Source organism: Macrobrachium nipponense, chromosome 19 (genome assembly GCF_015104395.2).
Source record: "Macrobrachium nipponense isolate FS-2020 chromosome 19, ASM1510439v2, whole genome shotgun sequence".
Lineage (NCBI taxonomy): Eukaryota > Metazoa > Arthropoda > Malacostraca > Decapoda > Palaemonidae > Macrobrachium > Macrobrachium nipponense.
This window is the reverse complement of record NC_061088.1, coordinates 5100579-5126463: the sequence shown is the minus strand read 5'-3', so window position 1 is coordinate 5126463 and position 25885 is coordinate 5100579. Positions and strand designations below refer to the sequence as shown.

The window sequence follows — 25885 nt, the reverse complement described above, 5'->3', positions numbered from 1 at the left end:
CTTCAGTCGTTAAGATGAAACCGACAGTGTCGATGAAGAAGGCTCTTAAGAATTTTGACGACTGGTTGCTTTCGAAGGAAGAGAAAGGCAAGACCGTATTTTTTTTTCTTTTCCCCCGTCCAAGCTTACGGGTAAGATGGGGTTCTGGTACGAGTCAGGAGAGCCCTTGGGTCTGACTCTTCCCTCTTCAGCAGACTCGGACTTCTCTTCGTTGGTTGATTCCGCACGTCGCTCGGCACTTAATTCTGCGAAGACGACATGGGGTATGAGCGAGTTGGATCACCTTCTGAAGGGAATGTTCCGAGTCTTAGAGGTTTTTAACTTTCTTGACTGGACCCTTGGAGTCATGGCTATGAGGACTCAAGATGAAGACACTCTTTCACCTGAAGACCTTCACGCAGTGCTGTCTTGTATGGACAAGGCAGTGAGAGACGGATCCGGGAGATTGCTTCCCTTTTTTGGCGCAGGAGTAGTAAGAAGAAAGGGCCGTTTTGCTGCTCTTTCTTAACCAAGGCTGTCTCTCATGCACAGAGAGCTTCCTTGTTGTATTCCCAATTTTCTCCGCAACTCTTCCCGAAGAAGATAATTAATGACATCTCCAGCTCGTTGTCAGCAAAAGCGACGCAGGATATGCTGGCTCGCTCAGCTAGAATACCGAAACCTTCGTTCCAACAGAAAACGAAGAAGGAAACTCAGACTAGGCAAGAGCCCTTTCGAGGAGGTCCTTCGTCCCGCTCTTCTTCCTCCAGAGGTTCGAGACACCACCCAGAAGAGGAAAGACCTTCTCTCGGTCTATTAGGGCCAAGAAGTAGCTTGCCTGTCCTCCAGACAACTGTGGGTGCCAGACTTCTGAACTTTGCGGATGTCTGGGCACGGAAGGGGGCGGACAACTGGTCCCTCGCTATCATCAAGAGGGGATACCTCATTCCCTTTATCTCGAGACCACCTTTGACCACCACTCCAAGGGAACTGGTGGCCAAATACAAAGACCCACTCATGAATCAAGCCCTCGCTCTAGCAGTAGAGCTGATGTTGGAGAAAGAGGCAATAGAGATGGTACAGGACCCTCTTTCCGCGGGTTTCTACAACCGTCTGTTCTTAGTTCCCAAGAACTCAGGAGGATGGAGGCCGGTTCTGGACGTAAGCACCCTGAACGTCTTTGTGAAGAAGAGGAAGTTCGCTATGGAGATGACTTCATCAGTCTTAGCAGCTCTTCGTCCCGGGGACTGGATGGTGTCACTGGACCTTCAGGACGCTTACTTCCACGTGCCGATCCATCCTTCTTCACGCAAATTTCTAAGATTCATGTGGGGAGGGAACGTTTTTCAGTTCAGGCCTTATGCTTCGGCCTTTCCACAGCCCCCCAAGTCTGCACTGGGCTGATGAAGAACGTTGCTCAGTGGCTTCATCTCGAGGGAGTGAGGATTTCCCTCTACTTGGACGATTGGCTAATCAGGGCCAAGTCCAAGGAGAAATGTCTGGAGGACTTACGATTAACGCTGAATCTAGCAGCTTCTCTGGGTTTGCTAGTGAATTTCGAGAAGTCACAGCTAATCCCCAGTCAAGAGCGTATCTATCTGGGGATTCTGATGGCTTCTCAGGTTTTTCGGGCGTATCCTTCCCCAGAGAGGATAACCCGAGGTTCGGAGAAGGTAGCAATCTTTCTAGAGAAAGATGTATGCACAGCGAGGGAGTGGATGAGTCTGTTGGGGACACTCCTCGCTGGAGCAATTCGTTTTCTCTAGGGAGGTTGCACCTCAGAACCCTACAGTTCTTCCTGAACGAGGAACTGGAACCGAAGATCTTCAAGGTCTAGACTTTGCGTTCAAGATCTTGCAAGAGATAAAGGAGGATCTACGTTGGTGGCTAGACCCTCTCCTGTTCAAGGAAGGCCTTTCCTTGCAGGTTCAGAACCCCAGCCTAGTGTTATATGCGGACGCATCGGACATATTTGGTTGGGGAGCTACTCTCGGGTCGAGAGAAGTGTCAGGCAACCTGGATGGGGGGGATCAGGTGTCCTGGCACATCAACAGAAAGAGCTAACAGCGATTTGGTTCGCTCTTAAAACCTTCGAACCCTTCGTAAAGGGAAAGTCAGTTCAGATCAACTTGGACAACACCACAGCCCTGGCTTACATTCGGAAACAGGGGGGGACTCACTCTTTCTCCCCTGTACGAGACAGCGAGATCGCTCCTCCTCCTGGTCGGAGGAAAGGAAGATAAAGTCTTCTCACCAGGTTCGTACAGGGAGAAAGAAAATGTCAGGAGCGGATCTGCTAAGCAGAAGGAATCAAGTCCTTCCTCAGAGTGGACTCTGCACTCGACGTATGCCAGGAGCTGTGGAGGACGTGGGGCATGCCCCATCTCGATCTATTTGCGACCTCCAGGAATGCGAGGATAGATCTATACTGCTCCCCTATTGCGGACCCAAGAGCAGTGGCAATAGATGCATTCCTGATGGACGAAAAACCTGGATCTTTACGCGTTCCCGCCTTTCAAGATTCTAGGGGAAACGCTAAGGAAGTTTCGCAGCTTCAGAGGGAGCGAGGATGACTTTGATAGCTCCGTTCTGGCCCGCCCAGGATTGGTTCACAGAGCACTGGGAATGGCTGGTGGATGTTCCAAGATCCTACCACTAAGAGTCGATCTGCTCAAACAGCCCCACTTCGACAGGTTTCACAAAAACCTCCCCGCTCTCAGTCTGACTGGATTCAGACTATCAAGAGTCTCGTCAGAGCTAAGGGCTTTTCGGCAAAGTCTGCAAGGGGTATTGCCAATGCACGTAGACCTTCCACATCTAGAGTCTACCAGTCGAAGTGTGGGACGTTTTTTCGATGTTGGTGCAGGACTCATAAAGTTTCCTCCTCCAGTACCTCTGTGACTCAGATAGCAGATTTCCTTATCTTCCTGAGGGAAAAATGCGGGTTAGTAGTCTCCACCATCAAGGGCTACAGGAGCATGCTTTCCTCAGTTTTTCGTCATAGAGGATTAAACATATCCGAAGACAAGGACCTCCATGACTTAATCAGATCATTTGAGACGGTTAAAAGAACCTCCTACTTAGTTCCTAGCTGGAATCTAGACGTCGTGCTGCTCTTTCTGAGGTCCTCAATATTCGAACGTCCCCATACAGCTTCGTTCAGGGACCTTTCGATGAAGACTCTTTTTTTTTCTGTGCGTTAGCTTCAGCGAAGAGAGTCAGCGCTGCAGGCTCTAGAAGGTGAGGTAGGTTTTCAAGGAGGATCCGCGTTTTGCTCTTTTCTTCCGGCTTCCTAGCCAAGAATGAAAACCCTTTCTTCACCATGGCCCAGGAGCTTCGAAATTAAAAGCTTGTCCTCCTTAGTTGGGACAGAAGAGGAGAGAGATCTCTTTGCCCGGTGAGAAGCCTGAAATTTTATCTTCAAAGGAAGAGAAGACTTGCTGCTAATGAGAGCAATCTCTGGTGCTCTGTAAGGGATCCCAGTAGGTCTTATCAAAAAATGCCCTCTCATTCTTTATCAGGAATGTTATTAGAGAAGCCCACACATCATGCAGTCAGCAACAGTTTAGTCTTCTGAAAGTCAAGGCGCACGAAGTGAGGGCCATCGCGACGTCTTTGGCTTTCAAGAAGAATATGTCTTTACAAAACTTCATGAAGGCCATTTTTTGGAGGTGTGAATCAGTCTTCTCCAATCACTACCTTAAAGACGTATCGATTACGTATGAAAAGTGTTTTGGGCTAGGCCCTTACGTATCGGCGGATTCAGTGCTGGGGCAGGGAGCTGAAACACATCCTTTTTAATCCTTTTCCCTGTTAGTTTTTAATTTGGAGTTTTTGGTTGTACGAAGGAGGTTGCAGGAGGCAGCTCCTTCTTTCGTATACTAATATTAGTAATTGCTTAGGTGATCGGTTGTGCTTGAGGCTCCTTGCGGTTGGTAGTGATAGGCTTCTGGCATGTAGCGGGTTGATCCCCATTGACCAGACCCTGTTTTGGATTCTGCCAAGTAAGTGGACTCCGTTCCCATTGGTAGACCAAAGAGTTCTTCAGCTATAGGTCACGCCCTCGCTGAGACACTTTAGCGGCAACGCGACTACTAGACAGTAACTATGAAGTCTTCTGCCTAATTCAGGTAAGAACCAAGGGTTTATTTTTATTCCTTTAACATGTGTTGTCCCCACTTTCTAAGTGAGTATGTGTCTCTTTCCCTCCACCAAGGGTGTCAATCAGTTAAGTATATATCTGGCAGGGAAGTTCATGTACAAAAATGATATTGTTAGTATACAATAAAGTTTTGTACATACTTACCTGGCAGATATATACGATTGATGGTCCGCCCAGCCTCCCCTCAGGAGACAGGTGGAAGAAAGTAGTCTGACAAGAAAGGGGGACTGGTTCTTACACCCGCCACCCAGCGGCGGGTAAGGTAGATCACCTGACTTACCTGTAGCGTGTGCCGCGAGTTTTGAATTTTCTGTCGTGACGTCAGAGACCTAAGCTAAGTATATATCTGCCAGGTAAGTATGTACAAAACTTTATTGTATACTAACAATATCATGTTTGTTGTGTGATACCGGATTACTCCATATGTTTTCCCAGAGTCTCTTACTTGGTTCGGCTTCAGGAATTTCTGGGTGGTTGTCTTCCCCTCTTAGTTGGCTGTATAGTCTTTTCTGGTTGGTTCCGAATAGTTTGTTCTGTTGGTATCCCTTATTCCTGTTCATGTACCGTTGGATCTTATGTGCTTTGGCCTTACATCTTCTATTGTGTTGTTTAGTCCCCTCTCTTGTACTTTGTATTTCTCATTGAGTTCCTCCCTTGTTTTCTTGCTTCTTAGCCTTTTTTCTGCCATCTCTTTCAGTTTACTCAAGTCAGATCTCATCACCATGATTTGCTTTTCCAGGCGCCTTTTCCAAGGAGGTTGCTGTTTTGGTTTCTGTTGGGTTGGTTGTGCTGGTGGTGTTGGTGTTCGAATCCCCATCAGTTCTGCTACTAATCTTGCTCCTGCATATACCAAGTTATTTGTTTCTGTGATACTGGTGGTGTGTATTATGCCCATTATTTCATTGACCTCACTTGTTTTCTCCCTTAATTTCTTGGTGTTGTAGGCTTTCATGGAGGGGATCTTTATTCTCTCTGTATCTGGCTCCATCCATTGTCTAATCTTTTCTACCCATTCCGTCCTCTCTGTTACTTCGTTGGTGTTTCTTCGTGTGTCTTTTTTTGATACCTCATCCTCCCTGTCGTCTTCTGTGGCATCGTCTCTCAGTTTGTCTTCGTGTAATTCGTTGTCTTGTGACATTTCCCTTTCCAGTTCTCTTTCTGTTGGGGAGAGCCAGATGTTTTTCTTTATGTTCCTTATTTGGTCTGCCAGCCTCTGCTCTGTTTTGGGGGTGTTATTCCTCTCATTCCAGATGTTGACCAATCTTCTTCTATATCCTCTCTCCATCGGGTTGGTTCTGATGTAGCATCTCCATATTTCCTTATTTTCTCCTCTTGTCCATTTCTTCCTTTTTGCTTCTGTAGCTCCAATCTCAGGCTGTTGATTACTGTCGTTGTGATGATCAGTTGCTGGATGACGACCTCCAAGTACCTGACTGTCTTCCCCTTCAATTGGGTTGAATACCTGGTTGCCAGACAAAGCTCCTCTGTTGCCAGAGGTTCCATTTACGTCGTTGTCGTTTATTCCTTCATTTCTTTCCATCATTGCTGAGTTTTGCTATTTAACCCATAGCTGGACCCTACCCCATTGGGGATAGGTACTCATTTACAGCTGAGTAGACTGAGGAAATTATGGTAAAGATCCTTTCCCAAGGAATCAATGCTGAGGAGAGCGGTCACCCATCCAACGACTGACCAACCCCAATGTTTGCTTAACTTGACTTAAGTCCATTGACGACCTAACCCACTCTCCTTACGGCGCCACATATTATTATTATTATTATTATTATTATTATTATTTTATTATTATTATTATTATTATTATTTTTTTTTTTTTTTTTTTTTTTTTTTTTTTTTTTCTAAAGGGTCCACAATAATACAAAGTGTAAAAAGTCCGTGTATAATTTTGAAGACTTTACAGATAGCTTTCGAACCCTTCCTGGGTTTCATCTTCAGTCCAAATGAACAAAAAGTTACGACAAGTGCAGAGGTAAATTTAAAAAACAAGAGACGTTGAAGATCGATGACAACGGTCGTTAGCTCGTTAAAGGGCCAGGAGAAGAAAGAGGGTAGTTAACAACAACTAGGTGATACCCTCCCCCCTATCAATCCTTCTGGCTGCAATCCTGTTGGATCTTCGTACAGGTTGTTGCAACATTACATGAAGTCCTTCATCCAAGGGCGTAGATTGGGCACCGTTATCAGACTCCCCCGGGGCAGCGGTTACCTGGACTGGAAGAGGCAAGGCAGAGGCAGCATCAGGAGAGGGAAAAACAGAGCCTGTCCTACATTTAAAATCTTTTAAAAACATACTAGTAATATAAAAATTAACAAATGGGTCTTCGTTGACAAAAGACTTGTTTCCTTTGAATGATTCTCCCAAGCTTATAGCAGCTCCCTCGACTAGTCGTCTGACATTTACATTGTTACTTTTAAAGATAATTTTAGCCTCGTTCCAGTTGGGTCTATGATCATTCCTGAATGCATGTGCTACTATTGCGCTGTTTTGTGATTGTAGTTCATAAGCTCGCTTATGTTCGCCCAAACGTATATTTAGTCCCAGTCCACTTTCACCAAAGTATTTACTATTACAATCCATACACGGTAGTTCGTAAACGCCTGGGACTATGCATAGGATTTTTATCATTGTTATTGTTTCTTATGAGGGAACGTCTTATTGTATTTTCATATTTGAACACAATTTTAGTTTCCTTCTGACTTTTGTTGATATGTCCACTTATATTCTTTACTTCTGGATTAAAGGGAAGGGACAAATATCTTTTTGGTTTTTCCTTATTATTATCTCTCAGTCCATAGAACGACTTCCTCGCTCGCGAAATTGCTTTCTCAATGAAGTGAGGGGGATATCTGAGACTTCTAAAAGTAGCCGTGATGTGTTTAAGTTCACCGTCTATATATTCAGAGTCGCAAATTCTGAATGCGCATAAAGCAAAATTCATAATAACGTTACTTTTTATTTCTTTTGAGTGAAAAGAATAAAAGTGGACATAACTCTCGGAATTGGTAGATTTCCGGTAAACTGAAAATTTGTACCTCTGGCTATTACAGTCCCTGTACACTAAAACATCTGAAAACGGTAATTTAGAATCCACTTCTACTTCTGTCGTGAACTTAAATTGATGTAAAATGCTATTTGCTATTTCTACTAGTTTCTTTAGCTTTTCATCGGTACCTTTAAAAATGATAAAAATGTCATCCACATATTTCGCCCATAAAACTGGTTTCGTTTCTTCATCACACCTGTTTATAATTTCTTTTTCCACAAACTCCATGCAAATGTTAGCGAGGACAGGGGATAGAGGAGAACCCATGGCTACACCTTCTTTTTGAGCAAATCCCTGATTATTGAACTGGAATACAGTGGACGAGACACATAATCTGATAAGGGAGAAAAACTGCTCTGCGGAAATTGGGAAAGTCACATTACCTTGATCATGTTCTTCCTGTAACTTTGTGATCACATAATCTAATGGAACGTTGGTAAATAATGCCGTAACATCTAAACTCGCCATCCTCCCATCTACCCAATTACTATCTTTGACCCGCTGTATAAACTGGAATGAATGCTGTAAATGAGCACTTGAGAACGTGCCAAGAAACTGACTAAGAACCTGAGCCAACCACTCTGCTAATGTGTTTTGCGGTGAACCACAAGCAGCAATAATAGGCCTGAGGGGGCACCCAGGTTTGTGAAACTTTTAGAAGTCTCAGATATCCCCCTCACTTCATTGAGAAAGCAATTTCGCGAGCGAGGAAGTCGTTCTATGGACTGAGAGATAATAATAAGGAAAAACCAAAAAGATATTTGTCCCTTCCCTTTAATCCAGAAGTAAAGAATATAAGTGGACATATCAACAAAAGTCAGAAGGAAACTAAAATTGTGTTCAAATATGAAAATACAATAAGACGTTCCCTCATAAGAAACAATAACAATGATAAAAATCCTATGCATAGTCCCAGGCGTTTACGAACTACCGTGTATGGATTGTAATAGTAAATACTTTGGTGAAAGTGGACTGGGACTAAATATACGTTTGGGCGAACATAAGCGAGCTTATGAACTACAATCACAAAACAGCGCAATAGTAGCACATGCATTCAGGAATTATCATAGACCCAACTGGAACGAGGCTAAAATTATCTTTAAAAGTAACAATGTAAATGTCAGATGACTAGTCGAGGGAGCTGCTATAAGCTTGGGAGAATCATTCAAAGGAAACAAGTCTTTTGTCAACGAAGACCCATTTGTTAATTTTTATATTACTAGTATGTTTTTTAAAAGATTTTAAATGTAGGACAGGCTCTGTTTTTCCCTCTCCTGATGCTGCCTCTGCCTTGCCTCTTCCAGTCCAGGTAACCGCTGCCCCCGGGGGAGTCTGATAACGGTGCCCAATCTACGCCCTTGGATGAAGGACTTCATGTAATGTTGCAACAACCTGTACGAAGATCCAACAGGATTGCAGCCAGAAAGGATTGATAGGGGGGAGGGTATCACCTAGTTGTTGTTAACTACCCTCTTTTCTTCTCCTGGCCCTTTAACGAGCTAACGACCATTGTCATCGATCTTCAACGTCTCTTGTTTTTTAAATTTACCTCTGCACTTGTCGTAACTTTTTGTTCATTTGGACTGAAGATGAACCCAGGGAAGGGTTCGAAAGCTATCTGTAAAGTCTTCAAAATTATACACGGACTTTTTACACTTTGTATTATTGTGGACCCTTTAGAACATTATATATACTCTCGTGATAGAGAGTTTTTCCCTACTAATTATTATTATTATTATTATTATTATTATTATTAATTATTATTATTATTATTATTAAACATATACATTATGTGGTAACCATAAAAAGCTCTCATCTCGTAAAGAGTAGAGAGAGAGAGAGAGAGAGAGAGAGAGAGAGAGAGAGAGAGAGAGAGAGAAACACATCGGCTTGGTACCTGGAGTTCGAAAGAAAGATGCATGATGACTGGGATTTCCTTCATTCTTACATATTTTTTTAAATTTATAAACTAAAATCTTACTAATTCACTGTAGTATTTTCTTTAATAAATTGATTGCTCTTTACATTAATATTAATATTTGAAAATTAGTAAATAATTTATTTATCATACAAAAACTTACATCTCTAAGTAAAGAAGAGAATTATTATTGTTTGTTATGTGATATCATTCAATCTTATTAAACTGACTAATACAGTATTGATCAATATTAATATTTTAAAATTAGTAAATCATTTTTGTATCATAAAAATGTATTTAGGCATGAAAATAACATCAAAATACACTAACCAGTGATTATTTATCGCCGGAAAGCCCCGCTAATAGACGAATCCCCTGCAAATAATGGGCAGATATGGTCCAGAGAGAAATCCACGAATCTGTGCGTCTGCGAATTTGGAGAACGGGAATAGGGGCCGCCCACTGTACTAACATTATCAGGTCTTGTGGACATTGATAGCACTGTTGAGTCATAGTAGATTCACATCAGCCATGCATTTGATGTCTAGGCCAGTCCCTTATGACACTCCAGATTGGTTGTCAATAAGCCAATGAAAAAGCTGGAAACTCTCAGTCTCTCTCGAGAGTTCACATAAGTAGGATGTATGTTCCATCTCTCCTGAGGGATACATCTTTCAGGAGAGGTGGAACATACATCCTGCCTATGTGAACTCTTGAGAGACTGAGATTTTCTAGCCCTGTGATTGGCTTATCAACAACCACTCAGGAGCATCATAAGGGACTGGCCTAGACGTCAAATGCACGGCTGATGTGAATCTACTATAGTTTATACCTGTTAGTGTTAAGGAAGAGTTTCCGCTTTCTCATTACTGATCTGCATTACAGCAATAAGTCATGAAAATAAAAAAGATTATAATACACTTTTCATTTACTAGATACAGTACATGTTTCATTCACCATCAATTTCTGATGTAACATTGATCTTTTAGTACAGCATTAAAAAGGAAATTCTTTCATGTCTCTGCTCTTCAGATACCTTTCAAGTGTTGCAGTCTTCAAGAAACTTGAATTTTTTACAGGAAGTCTTTAAGTTTAATTTTATGAATCCTAAAATTAAATTATGATTAACTATGTTTGGAGTAAATTTTAAAGATCAAAACTATTTCTTAATAGAATGTCTGCCATTCATGGAAGTATCTGAAATCGATTTGTTTTGGGGTGCTATAAATTTTTTCCATTTTTTCCAGAATGCATATGGGGATCATTGTTTAGATGGGCTGAGCTTGAAAGTACTCACAGATGAATCCCCGTGTAAGCCATCTAAGGTTCTGTTCTCTTGGATTCAGTCATGTTATGATGCCATTGACAGACAATATGTGAGTATACATTGTTAAAGTTTTCAGTGATAGGCAAACAGGCCATCATCTGTTAGCTGAAAGTGTGAAAGTTTTCATCCCAGATTCTGTATTCACACAGTGTTTCAAAGGGAAATGAAATGCCAAATGCTTATGTTAAAAGTGACATTTTGTACATGCAACTTCCCCGGCAGATATATACTTAGCTTATGTCTCTGACGTCCCGACAGAATTCTAAACTCGCGGCACACACTACAGGTAGGTCAGATGATCACCCTCTCCCGCCGCTGGGTGGCGGGAATAGGAACCATTCCCGTTTTCAGACCAGATTTTTTCTGTCGCCGGTGCTAACAACATCGTTGTTAGTTCCTCCTGCACGGAATTCTGCTTGCTTTGCTAAGGATTGTTTGGTGAAGTATTCTTTCTTTGGCTTTGGTATACGCTGATTTGGACCGTTATTTGGATTTGCTTAGGATTCTTCATTATGGCTGATGTTGTGCCTGAAACTCGTTTTAGAGTTTGTGTGAAAGAAGGATGTAAGGTGAGACTGCCGAAAGCTTCGGTGGACCCTCACACTATTTGTGTTAAATGAATGCTCAGTTAGTAACACGTGACGAATGTTTGAGTTTGACTGAAGTGCAATGGAAGAGTTTGACTGCGTATGTAAATAAGTTGGAGAAAGATAGAATTAGGAAAGCTGCTAAAAGTTCAAGTAGGTCCTGCTCTTTGGATCAGGACAATCTTTCTATTTCCAATGTAATTTCTCCTACTGCTAACGCAGGTTCAGCTCCTTCCCCCCGCAGCGAAATCGTAGATTCGTCTCGATCGGAGAAAGCTGCAATGGAAGCGTCGATCCGTAATTTGCAAAGGCAATTACGAGAAATGGAAGGTAAGAGTGAAGGGTGCAGTGAAGTGTACAGTGTCCCCAGTGTAGTGGAGGGGGCGTCTGACCGACTCCGCATTGCTCCTAGGCCTAGACCTCTTTCAGACTCCCATGACCAAGGGAGGAGGAATGTCGAAAGCCGCAATGGGGATGTAGAGTATTCCCAACAGTCAGGCGTCCTTCGGCAGGCCCTGTAGACTCGTCCCAGGCTGCCTTGGACAGCTATAGACAAAGCGTCCTTAGGAAGTGTTTTTTTCCGACTCGGATTCTACTTCTCCGAGACGCGGATGGAGCTCCGCGTCTAAGATCGCGCCCTCTGAAGAGAGCCTGGAAGGCGCCTGCAGGATACGCATTAGACTCCAGCCCAGAGCCTTTTCCGGAGTATTCTCCCGCTCAGAAGAAGAGAGGCGATGAAGTCTCCTGTTTCTTCTCCGGAAGGAATTCGTGTTTCTACAAAGAAGTTCTTGGTAGGACTGCAGGAGCAGCTATCCTCTGTTAGTATGGCTCGCTGTCTAAGGAGCCTTCTCGCAGGAAGGACGTCCCTCTCTTCCAGTAAAGAGCTCTCGTAAGAGACGGTCGTCAAGTCGGCGTTCGGACTCTGGTAGGCGTCTCTCTCCTGGAAGGCGTTACTCCCCAACAAGATCGTTGTTATACGCCTCTCCCTTTCGAGAACAATCTACTACTCCGACCAGAAGAGCTTCTTCTAGTAGGATCCCGCATTCGTCTAGATGCCCGAATAAGGGCGCAAGCCCCTCTCCTGACAAGAATAGTCGATCCTTTCGTAGGAGTAAAGAATGTTCTTCTCCTTATAGGCGTTCGCTGAGAGATAGAAGCGCCTCTCCTTGCTATCTTAAGGAACAAGATAATCTCCGTTATTCACGGGACGCAGAGAGAGAGAAGAAGAAATCTCGCCCCCCAGACGTTCTCGGAGAGATTTTAGCGCCTCTCCTAGCAGGCGCCATCGTGATGTTAAACGGTATTCTTCAACCAGGCGTTTTACTCCTTCCAGGCGCCCAGAACGGGACGCTAGAGCGCCTCTCCACGCAGACGCCAGGAGCCTGAAAGAGCATGATGGTTCTGTACGCCCTACTTCTGTTAGGCTTTCCACTTAGGGTTACAAGTTTGCCTTCTCACAAGAATCTTCGGAAGGAAGTAAACCCCTCTCCTGGCAGGAGTCAGGATGAGAGCAGACTTTTTTTTCTACCCAAGGCGCGTAGCGCCTGATAGATGCTACCGACGTGACGCTAGCGCCTCTCCTCACAGGCGCCAAGAGCCTGGAAAGAGCCCTGTTACGGGATTCTCGCCCTACTCCTTATGAGTTTCCTGTAAAGATGCGAGCTCTTCCCCTCTCAGGCAGCAAGAACTTTTGAGAAGAAGCAGGCATTCTTCTTCTCCGAGGCCCCTTCCAGTTGAAAACTGTTTCTTCAGGCAATAGGATCTCTTTGGGGAGTGGTCTTCCTTCCTCTACCAAACTTCTTCGAAGGAAAAGAGCGCTTCTCCTTCTAGGACTTCTTCTCCGAAGAGGCATTCTTCTCCTAATGCTACCCTTTGAAGAGGTATCTGAGGAGGAACTTCCTGTAGATGCGGGCGTCTCGGTTACAAGAGACTGGCAGCCCTGCTCCTTCAAGAGTTCGGTGACTCTCTTCGTCCTGCAGATCCTACCTTCACCGGGATCACTGCTTTCAAGCACTAAGCTTTCCAGTCCTCTTCGTTCGTGAAAATGAATCCGACCCTTTCGATGAAGAAAGCCATCAAGAGCTTGGAGAACTGGCTCCTCTCTAAAAAAGAACGGGCAAGACGGTTTTTTCCTGCCCTCCTTCGAAGTTGGCAGGTAAGCCAGGTGTCTGGTATGACACGAAAGAGCCAATGGGAATTGGGCCTCCCTTCTTCAGCTGATGCTGATTTTTCAGCGTTAGTGGATTCGTCTAGAAGACTCCTCTTCATTCGGCAAAGGCCTCATGGGGGAATGTGCTAAATGGACCATTTACTTAAGGGTCTATTTCGCACACTTGAGGTCTTTTAATTTTATGGATTGGGCCTTGGGAGCCCTGGCCAAGAGAGCACAGGATCCAGACTTTGTTTCGATGGAAGTTTTAACGAGTGTACTTTCTTGTCTGGATAAGGTCCTTGATGGATGGAATCTACGGAGGTGGCTTCTCTCTTTGGATCGGCAGTCCTTAAAAAGAGATCTGTCTACAGTTCTTTTTTGACGAAATCGGTGTCTCCTCTACAGAGATCCTCCATGCTTTATTCGCCCTGTCTAGTCACCTGTTTTTCCACAAGGGACAGTGAGAGATATATCTAAGTCTTTATCCGAAAAGGCTACTCAGGATCTGCTTGCCGCAGTCGCGAAAAAGACTAAAGCCAGCAGTTTCCTTTGGCTAAAAGAGAGAAGCCTGCTTTTCAGCAGCCCCTTCGAGGGAGAACGACGGCTCATAACCCTCTCTTAGGAGTAGGAGACCGGTTAAGAGAGGAAGATCAGCACGCAGCCCTTCCCTAAACCACAATGAGAAAGTAGTCCTCCAGACTACAGTAGGAGCCAGACTGCTGAAGTTTGCGAAAGTCTGGGCTCAGAGAGGGCGGACAACTGGTCCCTCTCTATCCTCGAGAGAGGATACCTTATCCCCTTCAGGGAGAAGCCTCCCTTAACAACAACTCCAAGGGAGTTAACAGCAAGATACCGAGATTCTTTAAAGAACCAGGCCTGCTACAACTAGTAGAAGAAATGATGGACAAAGAGGCGATAGAAAGGGTTCAAGACCTTCATCTCCAGGGTTTTACAACCGTCTTTTTCTTGTACCAAAAGCCTCAGGAGAGTGGAGACCAGTCCTGGACGTAAGTGCCCTGATCGCTTCATTGTCAAGACGAAGTTCACGATGGAGACGACTTCCTCCGTTCTTGCAGCTCTTCGTCCAGGGATTGGATGGTGTCCCTGGACCTTCAGGATGCCTATTTTCATGTACCTATCCATCCCTCGTCCAGGAGGTACCTAAGATTCATGGTACAGGGCAAAGTTTTTCAATTTTGAGCCCTATGCTTCGGTCTTGCACGGCCCCTCAGTGTTCACAGGTCTTATGAGGAATGTCGTTCATTGGCTTCATATCGAAGGAGTAAGAATCTCGTTGTATCTTGACGATTGGCTGATCAAGGCCCAATCAAAAGATCGATGTCTGGAGGACTTGAAATTAACACTGGACCTAGTTCAGTCCCTGGGACTGTTACTAAACCTCGGAAGTCCCAGATGAATCCCCAGCAAAGCATTGTCTATCTGGGGATTCTGAATGGATTCTCGGGGTTTTCGTGTGTATCCATCAAAGGAACGACAGGAGAGATGTTTACAGAAAGTGACGACCTTCCTAGAGAAAGAACAATGTTCGCGAGGGAATGGATGAGTCCTCTGACCCTTTCCTCGTTGGAACAGTTCGTTTTCTCTAGGGAGGCTACACTTAAGACCCCTACAATTCTTCCTCAGAGAGAAATGGGATCAGAAGCAACCAAGAGCTTTCGGACTCCTTTCAGCTCTCAAAGAGCATAAGGAGGACCTCAGTTGGTGGTTAGAGCCAAACAGATTGAATCAAGGGCTCTCCCTTCAGTTGTCGAGCCCTCGCCTAGTGTTATTTATTTTTCAAGACGCCTCGGAAAAAGGATGGGGAGCGACTCTAGGCTCGAGAGAAGTGTCAGGCACCTGGAGTGGGAACAGGTGTCCTGGCATATCAACAAGAAGGAACTAGCGCAGTCCATCTAGCTCTCGTTCACTTCGAACCTCAAGTATTTGGGTGCCGTGTTTGCAAGTGAATTCGGACACACGACAGCTCTAGCCTACATAAGGAAAAAGGGAGGGACTCCCATCCTTCTCCCTGTTCGAGAAAGCAAAGGAGCTTCTTCTTTGGACCGAGGAACGGCGAATAACTCTTCTAACCAGTTCATCCAGGGGAAAAGAACTGAGAGCAGATCTTCTGAGCAAGAGATCAGGTCCTTTCCACGGAATGGACTCTGCATTCAGAAGTGTGCGACAAGATTTGGGACTCTGGGGGAGACCCAATATCGACCTGTTCGCAACGAATTGGAATGCGAGGTTTGGAGAACTACTGCTCTCCGATTTCAGATCCAAAGGCAGTTGCAGTGGACTGGTCCTCCTTCTGGATTGGAAGGGGATCGACGGGTACGCTTTTCCTCCTTTCAGATAATAGGAGAGGTGGTAAGGAAGTTCGTTTTCGACGGAGGGAGCCAAACTGACCCTCATCGCCCCATTCTGGCCAGCCCAAGATTGGTACACACAGGTACTGGAATGGATGATGATTTCCCAAGGGCCCTTCCACTGTGGAAGGATCTTCTCAGACAGCCCCACGCCCCACTCGACAGATACCACAAAAACCCTCCCCGCTCTCAGTCTGACTGCCTTCAGACTGTCGAAGGACTCGTCAGAGACGAGGGGGTTTTCACGCAAGGCTGCAAAGGCAATTGCTAGAGCCAGAAGACCTTCAACTCTTCCGCGTGTACCAGTCGAAGTGGGAGGTGTTCCGAAGATGGGCCAGGGTCCCTCCAGAAAGTATCCTCTTCCAGTACCTCTGTAACTGAAATAGCGGATTTTCTCCGCTATTTGAGGGAGAAATGCAATCTGGCCGTTACCACAATAAGGGGATATAAAAGCATGCTTTCATCTGTTTTTAGACATAGAGGCCTTAATATCTCGGAGGACAAGGATCTGCATGACTTGTTAAGGTCCTTTTGAAACCTCGAAGTCCAAGACGATAAGACCACCTAGTTGGAACCTGGATGTGGTTCTTAGATATTTAATGTCCGAGAAATTCGAACCTCCTCAAAATTCTCATTCAGAGACTTGACTAGAAAGTCTCTCTTTCTCTTTGCACTACCCTCTGCTAAGAGAGTTAGTGAACTTCTGGCTTTAGAAGGAACTGTGGGCTTTAAGGAAGATTCTGCAGTATGCTCCTTTAATCCCCGTTTTTAGCAAAGAACGAAAATCCTTCTAAACCATGGCCAAGGACTTTTGAGATTAAGGGACTGTCCTCTTTGTAGAGAGAGACTTGAGAGGACATTGTGCCCAGTCAGGATCCTCAAGTTCTACCTAGAGAGGAAGAAGCTACTTGGTGGAAATGTGATACCTTTGGTGTTCCGTAAGAATCCTAAGAGGATGATTTCTAAGAATGCTCAAGCGTATTTATTAAAGACGTATCAAAGAAGCGCATGCTTCCTGTGAAGAGGAAACATTTTAGGCTTCTAAGAGTCAAAGCACATGAGGTCAGAGCTGTAGCTACCTCTTTAAACGTATCATAGGAATATGTCGATACAGACTCTTGTCGAATCCACCTATTGGAGGTGCAATTCGGTTTTTTTGCATCAAATTACTTAAGAGACGTGCGAGTCACTTATGATAAGTGCTTCTCTCTCGGACCGTTCATGTCTGCGGATTCATTGCTGGGTGGGCAAGGAGCTGAACCTAATCCTTTATAGTTAGTTAAGTTAGTAATTTAAACGTTTTTTGGTGTGTGTTTTTATGGTCGATTGGAAGGGTCTTGGGAATGCTCCTTTCAAATCGTAGTGTTAACAAATGTAGTGTGGTCAGGTGGTCGGGATTGGTTTTTTTCGTGCGCCTCCTTAGTGATTTGGACCTAGGCTCTGTCATGTAAGAGGGTTAGTCCCCGTTGATATGACAAAGGTGAAGGCTCTGCCATGTAAGTGGGTCAGCCCCCATTGGTATGATCCAAGACAAGGCTCTGTCAAGTAAGCGGGCTCGCCCCCATTGACACGATCCAGAAGAGCTATCAGTGTCAGGTCTCATCCCCACTGAAACTCTTGAGGCAAGCAGACTCATAGACAGTAATCATGAAGTCTTCTGCCCAATAAGGTAGGAACCAAGGTTTTAATAAGTTTATATATATGACCTACAACAGATGTTGTTTTCCGTTTTTATTGTTATTTTTTTTATATTGAGTAACTATCTCTTACCCGCCACCAAGGGTGTCAATCAGCTAGTATATATCTGCCGGGGAAGTTGCATGTACAAAAATGATATTGTTAGTATACAATAAAAGTTTTTGTATCATACTTACCGGCAGATATATACGATGAATTGGCCCACCCATCCTCCCCTCAGGAGATAGGTGTAAGAGAAAAATCTGGTCTGAAAACGGGAATGGTTCCTATTCCCACCACCCAGCGGCGGGAGAGGGTGATCACCTGACCTACCTGTAGCGTGTGCCGCGAGTTTTGAATTCTGTCGGGACGTCAGAGACATAAGCTAAGTATATATCTGCCGGGTAAGTATGTACAAAACTTTATTGTATACTAACAATATCATGTTAGGCTAGAAGATGCAACAAAGTTAAAGCTAAAGTGTTGCTGAGTTAAACAAAAAAATTTGGTAATTCTATAGAGAAGTAGACTTTCCATACTCTGAATAGCTTTCAATTTTTTGTACCACTACATTTCTCCTGATAGAATCTCTTTTTATCAACCATCCTACAATATGTTGCTGTGGAAGGGAGTGTAGACATCTTGGTAGGGAAATTCATGGTTGAATTGCTATTAAACAAAAGTTCTTGTCTTGCATGCAGTACATGCAAGGTGGTGAAGAGCTATGAATGTTTTACCAACTGCTGCTGGCACCGTGTAATTAGCCTCGTGTCAAGTTCAAATGATACTTAGGTTTTAACAAGCTGGGGTGACAATTCTTATAATAAATTCTTTATCTTGCATCTTTCAGCTTCGCCAGCTAACATTAGTAATATATGAAGACCCTTCTCAGCCTGATGTTGTCCTTGAAACTTACACTTACAAGTTCAAGTACACTGGTGGTGGGGCCCCAGGAGTAGAATTTTCATCCAGTTCAGCTCAGTAAGTTTGAAATGTAACAGAAGTCTATGGAACTAAAAAGGAAGGGTGAATGATCCTAAAAATTTTTTTGTGATTTTGTTTGTACATCTTAATATTCCCATCCACAAAATTCATTAAACCAGGTTGTCTTTTCTCATGATTTTAATGGCATTTCTTAGTATGAAAATCATGTTTTATTATTTCATGGGTGGCATGAAACTTTCGGTACTATAGGGTTGGCCACAGCTGTAATAGAACTAGCTCTAGTACATTACCGATAATTAAGTCCATTGTCAAAAGATTTCAGAGTTGACTTGCCATTGTAAATTAGTTATACACACAAGCCAGCCTATGTGTAAAGCACCTTGCATTGCTGTTTATTAAAATAATAGAAGTTGCAGAGGTTGGGTCAAATGCACTACCTCCACAGTGGTAATCCATGTAAGCTGTGCTATGTAAAGTAAAACTCATTATGATGGAATGAGCAAAAAAATAGAACAAGTCTTTTATTGGCTCAGTAACTCACATGTTGCTTCTGATGAACAAATAGAAAATATGTATCAGTAATTTACGTCCTCCAAAGTCACTTGAGGATGATGCCTTTGAAAGAATGAGTAATTGTACTTTTATTTGCTCTATATTTTTCTGCTCTACTTACACTTTCAAGCCTATTTTGCATTACAGAGGTGAGTTTGACTTTTTATTTTTCCATTAAAACAATTACTATTTTAGAAAGTACTCCTATGAAAACCTTAAAGTGAGATGTAATAGCAATTAACATGGATAAGATAGTTAACCTTTTTGTGGTTGACTTTTATTCATTGTTCTATATTGGCAGCCCCTGGTTACTGTCGGCATTTCGGTTTTACGGCATTTGTTCAATATATACTTACAAATAACTGGGTTATACCTTCCGTAGGGTTTATAGCACCATTGTCTGGTTGTCTGTGGCTTAGCCTAAGTGCCAAGACCACCTCATGAAATACAAACATGAATAGTATGCATCTTTTCCTTGGCTCTTAACAAGTTATCCTGTACTTTGCTGTATCCATAATACTACAGGCGGTCCCCGGGTTATGACGGGTCCGGCTTACGACGTTCCGAGGTTACGGCGCTTTTTCTTAAATATTCATTGAAAAATCCGCCCTGGGTTACGACGCTTATTCCGAGGTTACGACGCTGACGCTTCCGACGCTGACGCTTCCGACGCTCCGAGTTTACTACGCTTTTAAAAAACACAAATTATGATAAGATAAGAATCCTTTATAGTTTAGCACAGTTTCTCTCTCTCTCTCTCTCTCTCTCTCTCTCTCTCTCTCTCTCTCTCTCTCTCTCTCTCTCTCTCTCTTTGTATTTTCCAAGTAATCACTATAATTTTCTCTCTCTCTCTCTCTCTCTCTCTCTCTCTCTCTCTCTCTACTACAAAGATGTATGTTTTTTTAGTATGATAAATAAATGATTTACTATTTTCTTTAAATATTATATTAATTTATACAGCAATAATATCAATTCATTAAAGAAAATACATAGTGAATTAGTAAGATTTTAGCTTATATTTAAAAAATTATCGAAGAATGAAGAAATCCAGCTTCTTTCTGTTGAAGGAAATCCAGTCTTCTCTGTAACCTTTCCAGGTACTAAAACTGTCAGATATATATCATGTTCTGGACAGCCAAAAGGGGGAAGAGCTGGGGAGAGCTGCAGTGTTGCAATCAGTGGTCCTGACATCCCCCCCTCTCTCTCTCTCTCTCTCTCTCTCTCTCTCTCTCTCATTTACTGAGACTCGAGATTTTTTATGTACTTGTTCTATTGTTTTTAATACTTTCAAATAATATAATAATAATAATAACTGTAATTACAAAATTCATTTGTGATAGTATTTTAAAGAAATACAATACGTACTAATCTATCCATGTCACTTTTAATTAAGGTTAACTCTCTCTCTCTCTCTCTCTCCTTCTCTCTCTCTCTCTCTCTCTCTCTCTCTTTTTGCCACACACGATAATAAAAATGAGTCCATTAGTGGTAACCCCCTCCCTCCCTCTCTTTCGCTGGAATCGTTATAAACCAAAGAGAGATAACACACTCTCTCTCTCTCTCTCTCTCTCTCTCTCTCTCTCTCTCTCTCTCTCTCTCTCTCTCTCTCTCTCTTTTACCGAGATGAAAGAATTTTTATGTACTAGTATGTAAAATAAAAAAGGTTTATGTAATTTCAGTTATTTAATAATAATAATAATAAAACTTTAATTACAAAATTCATAATGGTTGTATTTTAAAGAGATGAAAATGACCTTTCCATTTCACTTGTAAGGATAATTCCTCTTTCTTACTGAGATGAGAGAATTTTTATGGTAGATGCCGTGTTTATTATATTTTCAAATAATAATATAAGAATAATAATAATAATAATAATAATAATAATAATAATAGAAGTAATAAGTAGAATACGATAAATAATTTCAAAGAAAATTCTTCCCTTTGTCTTTTTCTGTATCAATTTCCCCACCTCAACTCGAGTGACACAAGCTTAACAATGCCATACAATGGTCAACGAATTTAATGGTTTTATGTAATCTCTCTCTCTCTCTCTTCTCTCTCTCTCTCTCTCTCTCTCTCTCTCTCTCTCTCTCTCTCTCTCTTACTGAGATGAGATCATTTTCATGGATGTGTATGTATTAAGTTATCATTAATATTTTCCAATAATAATACTATAAGTAACAAAATTCATATCTGAGTATTTTAAATACAATAATCATTCCATTTCTCTCTTTTAAACAACTCTCTCTCTCTCTCTCTCTCTACAAGATACTTGTCATACATTTGGTGTTTCTATTTTTCCTTTTATCTCTCTCGCTCTCAGCAAAAGAATTGATAGACAGACAAACATAATTGCACAGTCCTCTCTTCTCTCTCTCAGAAAATATATGTATTATGGGAGGGGGAAAAAGTTGCCTACAGACGTTCATTTCAATCTATTGAAACCTAAGGAGTTATCTCTCTCTCTCTCTCTCTCTCTCTCTATCTCTCTCTCTCTCTCTCTCTCTCTCTCTCTCTCTCTCTTCTCTCTCTCTCTCTCTCTCTCTCTCTCTTGTATTTTAATGAAAATATACAGTATTTTTGAATACACAGTGTTGCACATGAAAAAAGTAAATTAGTGATAATTTTAGAGATACGGCCCTAAGAAAAATTGCAAATTAGTAGTGAAATTTTCCACCCTGATGGACATGTTTTCAAGAACGTCGTTCCGGCTTACGACGATTTTCGGGTTTACGACGCGTCTTAAGAACGGAACCCCCGTCGTAACCCAGGGGACCCGCCTGTAATATTGTAGTCTTATATTAGGTTGGTACATCACTATTGTATTATAAAATACAAACAAACCGATCATGTTTTGGTTTGGAGAAATAAGCTGACGGAGATAAGTTTATTTCACCACATTCAACTCATTTCTGAGCAATCTTCTTGCTTCTATTTAGCATAAATTAATCTCTGGGAATTCTATTTATTTGGGACAAGTTTATGTTTCGTTATATGAAATGTTTTAAAGTTGAAATCGACTTGAATACGTCTTGTTGCGAAACTAGACTTGAATAAACGTTCTTGTTGTCGAAACTAGACTTCGTTATTTTTTTTCATAAATAGATGGCACCATATATAACTGGGTATATGTTAAGTTAGGAAAGGAGATTGATTTTTAACCATGAATTTTAGATACATAGTAAGATTTTTTCTCTAACTCCTACAGACCCCAAGAAATGAAGTTTGATGTTCGGAAGCCTACGAGGAAAATGCTGAGGACAATTTTCCTTTTAACACAGTCTTTGAGGCCTCTTCCAAGGAAGGTGCATCTTGGGATGAGACTCAGCTATTATGATGATGGTAGGCAAGCCTTCATCTTCATTAAATTCTTTTTTTTGGAAACTTTAAATTTTCACTATACATACACCCCATACTCACGATAGAGTTCCATACCCACCCACAAACTTAGTTTTTAAGCATATTTGTTGATATTACAAGGAGCTTTGCCTTACTGATATTTCAGGCATACTGCACTGATGGTAGCGGGCTTGCATCAGCCATATTTAGATACTCTTATAATGTTATTAGTACTCAGTATTTTTTAATGTTTATGCAGTAAAGCACTGCATACTGTAATGAACCGAATAGAAGAGAATTTATTACTGTACAGTACTAGTATATAGTATTTTTTGGTCAGCATAATTTAAATACAGGTAACTGGTTTTATTCTGAATAAAAAAAGTTATCAAGGAACCTACAACTGGTTATAACTCTTAATTTTTTTAGAACTCTTACACACATTGCAGACATAAAAATATAGTCACCAACACTATAAAAATGGCATCCAAAAAAATAGTTATGGAAAGAGACATTCAAATTAACAATTTAGTCATCAAATCCTTCTAAAAGAGAGTGTCAGCACTGGAGCTATCAGGATCTGTAGAGGGCCTGGTAAGGAGGTAACAGTGAGGGAATGCAAGGACTTGTAGGGGTAAGAGGACAGGTCCTTGGAGTATTTTCTATAAGTTCCATTAGTATGGAAAAACAAAGCCAAAGTTATGTATAGGTTCATACAGTGGACCCCCCGTATTTGCGTTCTCCAGATTCGTGGACTCACACATTCGCGGATTTCTCTTGGGAACGTTTCCCCACATTATTTGCGGAAAATTCGCACATTCAAGGTATTTTTCCATGAGAAATATCCACAAGTTCCTGTTTTTTTTGTATCAATTTCATCATAAAATGCAATTTTTGTGATAAAACTATTAAAAAAACCAAGTACTATAAACATTTTTAGTGGGTTTTTCTTGAGTTTTAACTAACAAAATAGGCTGTTTTTAGCATTTTTATAGGAGTTCCAACTATTCACGGGTTCTAAGTATTCCGGGGGGGTCTGGTACGCATCCCCTGCAAATAAGGGGGGAAAGCAGTCTGTACGGTGTTACCTTTAGATATACTATGTACATATATATAATTGTGGATTTGTTTCTCCATTTTAAGACTCGTGCTACTATGAGTATTTTATCATTTTTAATTCTATTAGTGTTGCCTAATTTGTCATTTTTTTGCCCTTCAATTTCATGATTTTGTAAAAGTTCCCTTATTGTTTGCCATTCTGCTTTCAAGAACCACTCGGCATTCTGGTCCATACCTGCTAATTGTAATACGTATAGTCACGTTCACTTTTGAGAGGACAGACACCACCTAACCCATATATGGTGAATTTTTTTTTTCTTCCGTTGTTTCCTCTTTCTCATACAGTCCTGTTTTGCTTTAGACTTGCATTAAACCTTTGTTAGTTAGCTCTCCCCAATTATACTAATTTGTTAGTATCATTTACAGTACTTCATCACATAGTAATTTAAGTGTGTAACAAGGCCCTCAATTTTTTTTATTGTGACGTCATGTTTGTCATTGTCAAAACCCTTTGAAGATATTCTCCATGAAATGTTTAAGGTATATTTCTCCTTGTGCCTTGGATACCCTTTTTTGTTATTTTCTCTCAAGGTAATGAAGTGTTCTTTTTGTCATGTAAAATGCATAATTTTCAGAAATCACAGAAGTTCACATCATCACTTTCTGTTACTGCTACAGCTTTGGAAAAAGAGCTGGTCATAAGTTGGGGCTGTCTTTAAACAGGAAGGTCGTTCAGTAAGGATTGTATGTATGTCATCAAGTTTATTTATTAGAATTTATATAGTTATAGTTGTTATTTTTTCTCTGTAAGGTTAAGCACTGACTGTTGATACTGGATGCTCTCTAATTTATACGTATTGTTTCTAGTTACCCCTCCAGACTATGAACCTAAAGGTTTTGCAACAGCTGCTTCCAGTGACTTTCAGCATGAAGATGAAAGCATCAATATTGCAGTAAGTTTGGAGTTGAATCATTGTCACATTGTTATTACTTAATCTTTTTAATGAACCTTACCTCTCCATTAACCCGTAAAAGAGCCTGGCTAAAACAAACACATGCATCACCCCAGACCGGGCAAACTTTGAGGTCAGCTAGTTTAAGAAAACACACATCAGTGGAAAGAGATGCAAATGCGCAAGGTTTCAGAAAACTTATTATAAAAAATTCTCCTACTTTCCCAAGAAGTTGAAAATGACTATTTACAAGCCTTTGTGGGGCTTCTTTTACAAGACAGTCATAAATTTTACCAAATTATACATGTTTTTTCTAATGATTAATTTTATTTTGTTTTATAAAGTTATAATTACAGCTCACACAATATCATAACAGATAAGAACAAAAATCAGTAGAAAATTTTGAGCATATTTGTTGTAAAATATTTTCAGAAATTTACTGAGATTGAAGATGCAGTAACTTTCTTGGATTATACATGTTAGACATGATTATATTTATGAGCAAATTTATGAGATAACATCATGAGAGAGAGAGAGAGAGAGAGAGAGAGAGAGAGAGAGAGAGAGAGAGAGAGAGAGAGAGAGAGAGGTACATGCCCCCTTGAAGTCAAGTACACATCTAAATCATGAGCTGCCTAGAATCGCTGAGCTGAGCCAGTCTAAAAGTTGCCATTAGTAAATTTATGGTGTATTGAAGTAATGGAACCTCTTTCGAGATTGAAGATGCAGTAACTTTCTTGGATTATACATGTTAGACATGATTATATTTATGAGCAAATTTATGAGATGACATCATGAGAGAGAGAGAGAGAGAGAGAGAGAGAGAGAGGAGAGAGAGAGAGAGAGAGAGAGAGAGAGAGAGAGAGAGGTACATGCCCCCTTGAAGTCAAGTACACATCTAAATCATGAGCTGCCTAGAATCGCTGAGCTGAGCCAGTCTAAAAGTTGCCATTAGTAAATTTATTGGTGTATTGAAGTAATGGAAACCTCTTTCCCTCCCGATTTCTCCAAGTCAATGGTCTGTAATATTGATACTCACCAGGAGGTAATCCGTCAACCACAAAAAACCTGTTATTGTTACCCGTGAGGATATCCGTCCTTAAGGATTAAATAGCTTTTAATTCCATATCAGGGGCAGTAAAAGCTATATAATGGAGAGGTAAGTATTTAGAAAATAAATCTGATGTATTATTTATTTTTCTATTAATATTATTGTTGTTATGTAGTTGGACTAGACCACTGAGTTAAAATACATACCATATATACTCGCATATTAGCAACTTTTGAAGCCCTAATTTTGGAGCTGATTTTAAAGGGGTCGGATCTTACATGAGATATAAAATTCGAGTATGTAATAATCATATATTAGTATCATATGATAATATACAAACATAATGGATATGCATCTTTTCCATGGATCTTTTAAAAAGCTATGTTTTACTTCACTCCATCCAATAATATTACTATTTGTATTTTCATATTACTACTTGTTTGTATTATAAAATACAAACAGCAATCATGTTTTGGTTTGAAAACAGCTGAGGGCGATTGCGAGTAAATTTATGTTTGCTGTGTTGAACTCAAATCAGAGAGACTTTCTTGCCTCTAGTTAGTGCAAATGAATCTCAAGATACTCTATTTATATGAGACAAGGTTATTTTACATTATACAAAGTGTTTTCAAGTGGAAATATCACTTAAAGAGTATCGTTTGTGAAAAAAATGTGGTTATTTTTCGTTAGTAGATGGCGCTGAGGGCATGTTTATTGCGTAAACAAAAATCGACAGATTCTGTTCGATATTTT

General features: G+C 41.4%; 2 protein-coding genes across 2 annotated transcripts in view; one reads left to right on the top strand and one right to left on the bottom strand.

The window, feature by feature from the left end:
- Window positions 1-25885, bottom strand: part of LOC135219143 (uncharacterized) — a 117264-nt gene that overhangs the window by 53782 nt on the left and 37597 nt on the right. The gene's annotated exons all lie outside the window — the stretch shown is intronic.
- Window positions 347-25885, top strand: part of LOC135218874 (HORMA domain-containing protein 1-like) — a 38883-nt gene continuing 13344 nt past the window's right edge. Inside the window, exons 1-5 of the mRNA XM_064255325.1 lie at window positions 347-424; window positions 10369-10497; window positions 18084-18214; window positions 21939-22072; window positions 23996-24081. Of these exons, the coding sequence (XP_064111395.1) occupies window positions 347-424; window positions 10369-10497; window positions 18084-18214; window positions 21939-22072; window positions 23996-24081 (558 nt within the window). The remainder of the gene's footprint in view (window positions 425-10368; window positions 10498-18083; window positions 18215-21938; window positions 22073-23995; window positions 24082-25885) is intronic.